The sequence below is a fragment of the Eublepharis macularius genome, chromosome 6, assembly GCF_028583425.1.
Source record: "Eublepharis macularius isolate TG4126 chromosome 6, MPM_Emac_v1.0, whole genome shotgun sequence".
Classification (NCBI taxonomy): domain Eukaryota; kingdom Metazoa; phylum Chordata; class Lepidosauria; order Squamata; family Eublepharidae; genus Eublepharis; species Eublepharis macularius.
This window is the reverse complement of record NC_072795.1, coordinates 24247953-24260024: the sequence shown is the minus strand read 5'-3', so window position 1 is coordinate 24260024 and position 12072 is coordinate 24247953. Positions and strand designations below refer to the sequence as shown.

Below are 12072 nucleotides of genomic sequence, written 5' to 3'. Positions count from 1 at the left end.
AAAGCTCTGGCTTGGTTGAGGCCTGGCGAATGTCCCTCGGCCTGGGGACCACCAGCAGCTGCTTGTCCGCTGACCACAAGGCCCTCTGAAGGACATATGGGTAGATTGGGTGGGGACGGAGATGTGAATTTCCTGCATTGTGCAGGGGGCTGCATTACGTGACTCCTGGGATCCCTTCCAGCTCTATGTTTCTGTGTTTTTAAGGAAAACTAGTCTTGTGAACTCCCGCTCCAATTCGATACTATTTATGTAGTTATGTACAAAAATTTCACCCTCATTTTTGTCCTCACAGGGCCACCAAGGAGGCTAACAAATTTAAAACATACAAATTAAAATCTCATCTTAAAAGCTATCAAAACCAACACATACATGCATTATTAAAACAATTTAAAAACAGAGTTTAAGATAAGTACAAAAGATAAAACAATAGTTAAAACTTTGAGGAGGAAGGGGGATCACTGTGGGAAGGCCAAGTAAAGCAAAGCAGTATTTTCTTGCTGATGGAGGACAGAACAGACGGGGAAGGTGAATCTCCCTGGAGAAAGGGTTCTAGAATTTTGGTGCCACTACCAAGAAGGTCCTCTCCCAGATTGCCACCTGTCTAATTTCAGAAGAATGGGGCATCCAAAGCAGGGCCTCTAAAGATCACTGCAGTGGTTGGGTAGGTTCAAAAGTTGATAGCTGTTCCTTCAGGTATGGGGCTTTAAATGTCCGCACTAGAACTTTGAATTGTGCCTGCAAACAGATGGGGAGCTAGTGTAGATGAGCCATGACTGGAGTGATATGTTTGCTGCAACCCACTCAAGTCACGATCTTGGCTAAAGCATCCTGCACTTATATGGAAGTTTCTTATGTCAAAGTACTGCTACTGTAAATCAGTGGGCTTTTGCAAACTTTGTCACCTTTCATGGGCTTTGAGACTTGGGATGGATTTTAACTGAAGGCTACAAGCAAAGTTATGAATGCCTGCTTTCTAAGCTCTCTCTTTCAAAAGAATATGGTTAATGCAGTATGCAGTGTAAGGAAGTCATAATAACTGATAATTCCTATGCAGTGTTGCTGTTTAATTGGAAAATTGTTGGCACATTTTCTGGTCTGTATGAAAATATGCAGTGTGAAAGATATGCATGTTAGACCCTGATAATTTTTGACAATCTGGAGCTTTTCCTGGGGCTTGGTTGCTGTGGTGTTGCTACCAGTGAGTGATTGTTCACTTTTGAGTATGCATAATATGGTTTAGATTGACATTGTTGCACTAAAGCAGGAAACACTGATCAATTAGCTTTAAAAGCAGTTCTCGCCTCTCTACAGGGAAACAAGGTCCATTTTCTTACATCATAGTGAGCAATGGCTGTTTCAAAAGATGCAAGTCCATGTTACGTGAGAAGTACAATCCGTGTAGCTAGTTCCAGAAGAAGAGTGGAGAGGCTGCGCTGGAAATCTTGACATCTCAGAATGCTGAATTTCCCAAGGCACATTGTCTCATATCTTCTCCAAGATGTGTCTTTAGATCATAATGTGAGAAGCAGTCTTGACATGGGTTGCTTTTTGTGATGGGAAAACATCCCTGTGCGCGATGTGAAAAAATCTTGCATTTTTGCGAGCGTCTTGGTTGAATGCTCAGAAAGGTTAAGGCATTTGTAAAAATTCAGTGGGAATGTCTGCAAATGGCCTGCTTGTGCACGCACTGAGGTATCCGACCCTTCCACACTAGTTCCAGTCCCATTTCATAATCCTCACCTTTGTGAATGTGGGACAATCTGCCACAAGGACAAGTTCTTTAAATATAAACTTTGACTGGGGAGGAGCCATCCTGTGAGTGATTTTTCCCGTTTTCTCCAGTATCCGCTTGCCTTGATGGGAACTGTTGCTTCTGTGGTTGAATCTGAAGGCTGAGGAAATTGCAGTTTCCCATCGGCTGTAGCAATCTCGTAAGTTCTGTGCACTTAGCAGTAGCAGCTACCGGCCAGCTGCCTAAGTGATGAGGAATGCCACTTACGGCACAGATACAGATATGCTCAAAATACGACTCGATATAAATTGGGAACAGATTGCCAGTGCTCAGCTCAAGAGAAAGTAGGTATTGCAAGCAGGAAAAGATTAATTTACAAATATGCTATTGTCAAAGACCCTAGCATCAATAGTTGTGCTGTCCTTTTGGGTGCTGGTGCTGGACTTCGTGTCGCCCTTGACACCTATCTTAAACTGCAGTGTGACTTAGGTAAACAGATAATCTTCTCTCTCTCTCTCTCTCTCTCTCTCTCTCTGTGTCTGTGAGTAGTTACTCCAAATATTTGGAAAGTTCTTCAGCCTCCAAGCAAAAATCATAGTGAGCAGAAAATTGTAATTATCTATGATTGGGTTCTTTATTAGTGTTAATGATTTATAATCATTATTGGCTCTAGCATCTGGAGGAGGAGGGACCGTAGCTCAGTCGTAGAGCTTTCCACAGAACTTATTTCACCCCAGTGGCTTCTTAGAGGTCCAGTGAGCTATGACAGGTCTCGCATGTGTGCTCTTCTAGGCCAGTGCGATGACATCACTGCTGGGAAGTGAAATCATCACATGGCTGCAGCCACCCCAGGAGCCGAATTGGCCCGGAACAGACTGCTGTGAAACATGGGAGTGCTCCTGCGCTCCACAGTGGCCTGATCCGGGCCAATTCGGCCTCAAATCAGCCAAGATCGGCCTAGAATGGGCAGCTGCAGCATGCGGGAGCGCTTCCATGCTCCACAGCATTCCATTCCAGGCCAATTTGGGCCCACAGGAGCACACTGCACTGCCTGGGAGCAAACCCCCAGGAAGCCCATGCCTCCCCAGCTGGCCAGATAAGCAGGGGTGGAAGATGGGAGCGGGGGATCCCCTGTCCCCAGTGGGAGACTGGCAACTCTAGTGCCTTGCAAAATGTAGTTTACCTAATTTCTTTTAAATTTTCCTTTTGGGATCTCAGAACAGGAAGCTTAAGAGGCCTACTGAATGTGAACAGAGGTTCACTAAATACATTCTGCATTGGATCCAGCCAGTTTTTTCAGCCGATCTCAGCCAGGTCATAGCTAAGGATGGTTACTTCCATTCCTTTTTCACCAGCAGAGAAGCTGGTCAGATCCAAACTGTAGCATGTGCAGCATGAAGGCTGCAGTTTGTCCGTGACTTATTGATTGGACCCCAATAACCTCATGTAGACTTCTGCCAGCAGAACAGGAATTCTCTCAACATTATTAAAAAAAATACTAAAAGGAGGCCCTGGTGTGAATGTAGTGTAAGGGATGGAGACACACAAAGAGATGCACACAATCTTGGTCAGAGACCTAAGAGAGTATCACGGGAAAAAGCTTCAGAAACGAATGAACCTGCGAAAACTAACTAAGCAAAAAACAACCAATGTGTAATAATTCATGTATATTATTAGGTAAGGAAATATTTAAATACAACATGTGTTTCTGTTAAACAAGACAAAGGAAGTATCAAAGGTAATTACAATATTCAAATTCCTTTACAGTGTGTATTGTTTAACAGAAATACGTGTTGTATTTAAATATTTCCTTACCTAATAATATACACAAATTATGATATACACGAATTATTATACATTGGTTATCTTTTGCTTAGTTGGTTTTCATGGGTTCATTGGTTTCTGTAGCACACTCTCAGGCAAGCAGAAGTGCCTCACTTCTTTAAATTCAAAGTAATCATCCAAAAGCCATTTTCAATGGGGAAAGAATATCTTAACTCAGATAAAGAATTGTATACGTAACACAATATGTCACATGTTGTTAGTATTATTCCAGTTGGAGAACCTGATGGAGTCTTTGACAAATGTGATTAATTTGTGCATCTAGAGTCGAGAATAATGGTAAAGGTTTCTAAACCTTACGACCCATCAGCCATGTATTGTGGCCTGTGAGATGCTTGCGTCGTAGTCCCTGGTAGGTAGCAAACACAAAATGGTCATAGAACCACCTGATAAACCAGTATTCCTTACAGGTGGATTGTGTTTGGGTTGGCAGGTAACATATACATGCTTGCAATGAGCAGAGGAGCTGATTTTGCATCCTGTTGTATTATATTTCCTGTGCCTAACCCTCATGAAATGCTTCTTGTTACAGATGTAAATGAATGTGCTGTGGAGAATGGAGGCTGTCAGGAACAGTGTTGCAATACAATCGGTAGCTACTATTGCAAATGTCCAACAGGCCAGAAGCTGGGAGAAGACAAGAAAACCTGTGAAGGTAACAGCCTGTGTAGGGTCTCTGGCTTGATGAGGTACAAAGGAACCCTTCCTGAATGAAAGCAAGTGGGTGTTTTGTTTTTTGGAAATCAATTTAATGGTTATGTGTTCAAACTGTTTAGTTGAGAATGCAGATATGTGTTTAGATTATACCAATGCTGTTGCATCTTTATATACTTCAAAGGGGCTTTTGGAAATGGAAAAAAATTGAATATAATTTGCATTGCTTTGTCAGTGACCCAGTTTTTTGTTGCTAGCTGCTGATGAGGTTTCATCTTAAATATATTGAGCAGCACCTGGTAATTTTAGAACAGCAAGAGAGTCAAAGCTCTGTTTTTCAGGTACTTCAGAGCTTTGACTCTCAAAAACTTATACCCTTGAAAAAATCTTGTTGGTCTCTAAGCTACCACTGGACTCGAATCCTTCTGTTCTACTGCAGATCAACACAGCTACCTCCCTGAAACTGGTAGTTTTAGGTACTTCTTCAATAAAACAGAATAGTGATCTGGTTATAGGGAGCGTTTCAGATAAGCAGCCATATTAATCTGTATCTGCAGAATAAAACAGGAGTATTATATGTATATGAATAAAATCAGTATATTATATGTATCAATATACTGTAATTGACTTAATTGCATTTCTCTTTTGCCTCCTTGAGCTACGCTGTCCTTGTTGCATTGGATGATAGGAGGTTTTCCCTGCTAGATAATGTGTGTTAATCTTTAAGCTGCCAGCCAGACTCCCTTTTTTTATCTGGGTTGCAGAGATTCTCTCTTCACTTTGAAAATTCAATGCCAGTACAGCTGCTTAGTTGCCCCTCTCCTATGAGAGCCAGTTTGGTATAGTGGTTAAGAGTGACAGGACTCTAACCTGGAGAGCCGAGTTTGATTCCCCACTCCTCCGCTTGAAGCCAGCTGGGTGACCTTGGGCACAGCTTCTCCGAGCTCTCTCAGCCTCACCCACCTCACAGGGTGATTGTTGTGAGGATAATAATAACACACTTTGTAAACCTCTCTGAGTGTGGCATTAAGTTGTCCTGAGGGGTGGTATATAAATCAAATGTTGTTGTTGTTGTGCCTGTACAGTCCTGTTTAAATGCTGGATGTGAAGAGTCAAGGATGGACCTGTGATTACATCATGTTTTAATGTTGTGTGTATACTGTTTTATCTGTTTTTAACTGTATTTATGTAAATTGAAATGTTGTACTCTGCCCTGAGCCCGCCTGGCAGGGAGGGTGGACTAAAAATCTAACTGAATGAATGAATGAATGAATGAATGAATGAATGAATGAATGAATGAATTAATTAATTAATTAATTAATTAATTAATGTGTGGCTTCCATGTTTCAATGCCGACAGAGTGGCATGGGACATGAAACGTGGCTGTTTGACCATTTTCAGCTTGGATGGTCCATGGCTTTTTGTCGTCTTTTATTTACAGCTTTTGCCTTTTGCAGGGTCTTTCTCTGGTGCAATGCAGGTCATGCACCATTTTCAAAGGACCCAAGGAGAATGAACGTGCATGTGCAGATAGGGAGCAGAAAGGCAAGCTCAGCCCTTGGAAGGCATGTGTACAAGTGGAGACTCTTAGGGTTCTCTCAGTTCTCATTCACTTGCATACAGATAGGTCAGGTGTGGAGCTTTTCCCATGCCCCATCGTCATTCACCAATGTCATTTGGAAAGCCCTACAAAAATTGGTTATTTTAACTTTAATATTTCCTGTGGATTACAGTGCATTCTAAAATATAACCTTGTGTAACTTGATGATGCCAGCCACTTGGAATGAGCAATAAGCTTTCTAATTGGAGAAGTAACATATATTCTGGTGCAATTCAGCCTCCAAGATTTTTTGAGAGCCTTGTGAAGAAATAGACAAAGAACAGTAGTCCTTTTCAGACATGATGTCTGCATGTATGAGGAAGCTGGTAGCTGCATGTATTAGTATGCAGTTCAAAATGTGTGTGCTCACAATGTTGACTGAGCAGGGACTTATTTTTGCATGCACATGAAGCTTTATTATGCATGAACCAATCCATGGAAAATCTGTTGGTCAGTTTGCTTGTACCAAAGCAGTATGCACATGCAAAGTACACACAATGTCCCCGTTCGGTCAACACGGTGACGGTGCATATCAGGAACAACATGATCATGATATGTGGTTGCTGGCCTCTTGATGCACACAGACATAATGTTTAAGTGGGATAGTTTGAGCTTTAATTTCTCACTTGCTTCAAACAAGTTACCTGGAAACTGAAGTAATCTCTCCATCTCCAGGGTATGATTTCTGTTCCTGGTGACAGGATTGGTTGGCCAAGGCAGGGAAAGTTCATCTGATTTTCTTTATGTGTTGAGCTTTTTAAAAATGCTAGCAAATCTCTCTCAGTCTAATAGCTAGCAATATCTGAGATGAACCACAATGTTTATTTTGCCAAAGGCTTCTCTTTTTTAATCCAGACAGTTGACTTGGGTTGAATTAGAGTCTGCAGTTGACTTGGTAAAAGGAAAAGGATCCTCCGGCGTTATTCTTCCTAACAGGTCCTCTCTGTGTTATGCTTAGCAGCTCATTCCTTTTCCCCTGCAGTGTCCAAAGATATATTTGCCTTTTAATATCAAGAGTGTTATGAATTCTGTGTCTTATATGACTGGGAATCGGCACAGCCATCTTCGTATCAATATACTTTAAGAGTACTAAATAGTTTATTCAGAGCAGGGGCAAGTGGAAGCAAACTGATAAACATTTTAGGATTTGAGTCCAGGGGCACCTTAGAAACCAGCAAGATTTTCAGGGTGTAACCTTTCGAGACTCAGAGCTGCCTTCTTCAGATACCTAGGAAGTTTTGACTTTCATAAGCTTACACCCTCAAAACCTTGTTGGTCTCTAAAGTGCCACTGGACTCAAATCCTGCTGTTCTACTGCAGACCAACACAGTTGCCAGACGAACATTTTAGTTTCTTTTTCCTTTAGTCTAGGAAAATACATGGCCAAGAGTGTCATATCTTAGATCAGATTTCATGACTTGATTGTTACATCTTGAAAGCGATCTCCATCTCTTTTGACTCTCTTCTAACTTAGTAATAATGATAATAACAACATTCAATTTATATACCGCCCTTCAGGACAACTTAATGCCCAGAGCAGTTTACAAAGTATGTTATTATTATTCCCACAACAAAACACCCTGTGAAGTGGGTGGGGCTGAGAGAGCTCCGAGAAGCTGTGGCTGACCCAAGGTCACCCAGCTGGCTTCAAGGGGAGGAGTGGGGAGTCAAACCCAGCTCTCCTGGTTAGAGTCCTACCACTCTTAACCACTATACCAAACTGGCTCTCATAGGAAAGGGGCAACTAAGCTGCTGTACTGACCCAAGAGTCCCATGCTCTTAACCACTCCATCAAACTGGCTCTCACTTGTGAACGTGTTTTCATCAGGGACACCTGTATTATCTGTTCAGTACATATCCACCCATGTTTTCAGCTTTATGAAAGCTAGCACTCTTGCAGTGCGCTTGAAAAGGTACAGTTTGGTGTAGTGGTTAAGAGTGTGGGAGGTCCAGGGGAGGTCCAGGGAAGCCGAGGCAGGGTTGGCAGGAGCCCTCTGCTATATAGCAAGAGCCCTGTGCCCTATACCAGCTGGCAATATCCCCATCGGGCGGGGGCTGCTGTGGTTGACAGCCAGCCGGCCAAAGGGAGCTCTCCCTGCCTTCCTGGCAGGAGGGCCTGGATTGCCAGATGGGGATAGGGAAGAGGGAGTAGAGGCCTTCAAAAGGGCCCTGCAAAAGGAACAGGCCAGTGAGGAAGTTCGGAGTGGCTCTGCAGTCTGAGAGATCACAGAGCCAGGGCTAAAAGAGGAATAAGGTGATGCAACTCCTTCCTTCGCCTGTTCAGGGTCCTGGTGGAGGGGAGCCTCCCTTGGAGACCTCTGGGATGGCCAAGGGGCATCGGACAGAATGGGAGAGGAAGAAGCCTCACACCATCCTTAAAATTGCTGTTGTGCATGAGTAGAACGCATTATGCTGCCAGCAAGGGAACACCGTAGGCACAATGTAATAGTACAGATGCTCAGTCAGGTAAGGAGTAGTAGCCACAATTGGTACCTCAGTGGGGTTGCCAGAGCCCCTGGCATGAAAGCAGTGGATGGGGGGGGGGGGTCATGAGTGTTGGCTCAACAGAAGGACTCACCTCACGCGCATCGTGCACATACTCTGAAGCACTTCTGTATCACACCAGGAATGATGTCAATCCTGGCATGATGTGGAAATGACGGGTCATGCCCTGGGCTGATTCGGTAAAAATCAGCCCTCAATCTCGTGTTTGGGGCTGGTATTTAATAAATCAGCCTCATGCGCAACACATCACTTCTGCATCGTGCCGGGGATGGCATCTTTCCCAGCGCAACATAAAAGTGCTCCAAATCATACAGGAGCATGCTATGGAGTTCCTTGGCCCATTCCCGCTTCTCCTCCCCACCTTGCCAGGTGAGAGGTGGCGGGAGGTAGAGGCTGGGAGCAGGAGTTCCCCCACCAAGGAACTGGTAACCCTATACCCCAGATTATGTCTGCTGGTGTCATTGAATATCATCTCAGTATAAAATGAGCTAATATAAACAGCCAGCAGAGACAAGAGGCAATTATTTTTTTTAGAGTATACCACATCATTGTGTGTGTGTTGGGGGGGGGGGGGTAATGTTTGAATGACATCCTATGGAAATAATGTCCTGGAGACAGAAAACTGAGTAGGACAAAGAAGTGGGTTCAGCCTTCCTTTCTCCCCAGCTACTTTATTGTTCAGTTTTCAGGAAAAGGGTTTTGCGGTGGAGAGGGAGCACTGAAACGACCCTACTGTCAGTGCTCTGAAATGGTACTGTTAAGAAAAAAGCTTTGTCATTCATTCTACCAACTGTGTCAGCTGGTGTTCTAGCACTTATGATGTGTCCCTCTGGAAGTGGGTAATGGACACACCACCGGAGCTGCTTTGCCACTGTAATGTTTATGGGGCTTCATTGTAGTGTTGGTCTACAAGTATGAGGCTTCAGTATACTGTTGCGTTGCACCTGGGTGTGGATAGACATCTTTAATAGCTTTGACTTGAATTGCTCGTATTCTCTTACATATAGGTCTGGCATTTAAAACACTTCTACTGAAAAAGCCTTTGCTCTCTGAGAGTCTCTCTACATGAGATGTCTTACACGAGGACATTCAAGTGTAGAGAGACACAATGTTAGCCAGGAAGTGGAGTTTAAAAAGACATCTGCAAATTGCTGGTCAGAGCGTTTGTTAATTTCATCTTCGCCTCCTGGAAGGAGAGGTGAAATTGACAGAGCCTTCTGGGAGGTGAAAATGAAATTAACAAACCTAAGGAGCGATCTCTGCCAGCTCTGTCTTTTTAAACTACCCTAGTGTAGAGAGATGAAATTGACAGAGCCTTTGGCTCTGTCTTTTTAAACCACACTTACCAGCTAACATTGCATCTTCCTACACTTGAGTGTTCTCATGTAAGATGACTAGTGTAGAGAGACTCTGATAGTTTCTTATAGGAAAAATGAATGGCTTTCACAAGAAGTGCATTTCTGTATGCAAAGTACATATAACAGCTCTTTCACTTCTCTTGAATACAAGCTTTTTCTGAACTAGGATTTCATTCACCTACCCCCAATCTTCTGTTTCCTAGTATTTTTCACTGGCTAGGTGCATGGCAGCAAAAACGCATTTTGCAATTTAACTTTTTCTTCCCCACTCCTCTTTCCCTCGCTGGAAAGTGGCTGGGTTAACTTCTCCAGGAAACTACCAGCTACTGTTGAATGGATGGTTTTGAAAAGTGCTTCAACACCCATTTCCTTTTAAGTCAGGTTTCCTATCCACTTCCCAGATGAATTTCTTTGGGTGGGCTCTTAAGCTTCATATATCCAGAAACAATGAAAGCTATGCAGAATTCCTGCTAATGCTACAAGCTTTTTACCATGATCAGCATGGACTCGATCCTAGATACTAAGAAGAAACCAATTTTATTTCCTATTCGTCTTTAGATTGATTAAAATTTTCTAGCATACTAAACAGAGTCATTCTGTAAGTCCTCCAGATATCAATTATTTTTCCAAGCAACAAGATTTGTCCATCCTAATACTGCTTACTGTTCTAAGAAGGATATGTTGGAAGATAGTTCATAGTGGGTCAAAATGTTAGCCACCACTGTCACCCCAAACTGGTGGTGTATTGTGAAAGAAGCTTCTGGGGTTTTCAGGCAGGGAAGTCCTCTCTGGATCAGTTGCAGATACACTGGTTTGGCCCAACTGTGTGCTGCAACCCTGAGAACAAAGAATACTATTCCAGTTCACCAGCTCTAGCAAGACAGGGGTTTAAAACACAATGGTCTGTGATAGCTGTTCATGGAAAACTGCTGCTTATTGCTATATTAATTATCCAGGGACATATGAACACTCATAAAGCTGACTAACCGTTGGTCTGTCAAGTTCAATCTTATCTACTCTAACTTACTAGCAGCTCTCAAGGGCATCAACTACAACAACAACATTTGATTTATATACTGCCCTTCAGGACAACTTAATGCGTGCTCAGAACGGTTTATAGAGTGTGTTATTATTATCCTCATGACAATCACCCTGTGAGGTGGGTGGGGCTGAGAGGGCTCTGAGAGAGCTGTGACTGACCCCAAATCACCCAGCTGACTTCAAGCAGAGGAGTGGGGAATCAAACCCGGTTCTACAGATTAGAGTCCTGCCGCTCTTAACCACTACACCAAACTGACAATTAGAGGTCTTCCACATCTGATCTATCTTTTCTTACAACTGAAAAGGCTAGGAATTGAACCTGGGTTCTTCTGAATGTGAAGTAGATGCTATACCAGTAAGCCATGGCCCAACCCCATCAGTATTCTATTTATACCGCAGAACAATATTTATAAAAGACTGCCAAAGACGTAGTAATTGATTTTAATGCATATGTGCTTATTCCTTTATATATTTTCTCACACTTCTGTTCCATGTATTATCAGAACACGTGCCTGACTGGGCCATTTTACAGCTTGATCCATACTTCACACAAACTTGAATACAAGGGAGAACACTTTCCACTGCCTCTTATGCCGGAGAGCTGCTACTGAGATTCTATACCTGGCTTAAAGGAACACCCCCTGTTCTTCCTTCTTTAGATCCCCAAGCGTGGGGATGTGGCACTAGCATGGATGCTCCTGCTGTGCTTGTACTTTATGGCCATAAAGAAGCTTGGAGCTGGAGCTGCTGTATGTTCATCCTTTCATTCTCCTGTCCCTCAGCAGCAACTAGGGGCCTGATTACATGTATACCAAACACATCTTTATTGGGAAGAAACTGCAACTGAACTCGCATTTTACATGTGACCTCACTAATGTTCAAAATGGTTTGCGGGGAGGCTGAGAAGTAGGTGTGTGGAGGGAGGACAGGCTTCGTCCATCCTTGCTTTTTACCAAAAGCATTTTTGCAGAGACACAAGAGCTATGGGGGGGAAAGCTGTTTGTCTTCCTGCTGAAGATACTTTCAAGCAGATACCTGAAAATGGCAGTCAGAGATTTCCTCCCCCCCTCTTGTATCTGCAAAGGCCCAATGAGTAGAAAGCAGGGAATGACAAAGCCTTTCCTTCCGTCTCGCATGCACTTGCAAGTCCTCCCCCCCCCCACAACCATTTTGAAGGTGAGTACGATCACACATAAAATGCAAGTTTGGTTGAGGTTCCCCCCCCCATTAAATATGTGATTAGTGCACATGTAATTAGGCCCTAGGTTTTAACTAGAAGAGCACAAATATGATGGTCGCAACTGATACCAGGGATAGCATTCGGGAAGCAGGTTCAAGCA

The 12072-nt window shown here is 43.3% G+C and overlaps 1 protein-coding gene across 1 annotated transcript in view; it reads left to right on the top strand.

Annotated features, from left to right (window-relative positions):
- Window positions 1-12072, top strand: part of LOC129332024 (multiple epidermal growth factor-like domains protein 6) — a 293959-nt gene that overhangs the window by 121642 nt on the left and 160245 nt on the right. Inside the window, 1 exon segment of the mRNA XM_054982775.1 lies at window positions 4107-4229. Within this exon segment, the coding sequence (XP_054838750.1) occupies window positions 4107-4229 (123 nt within the window).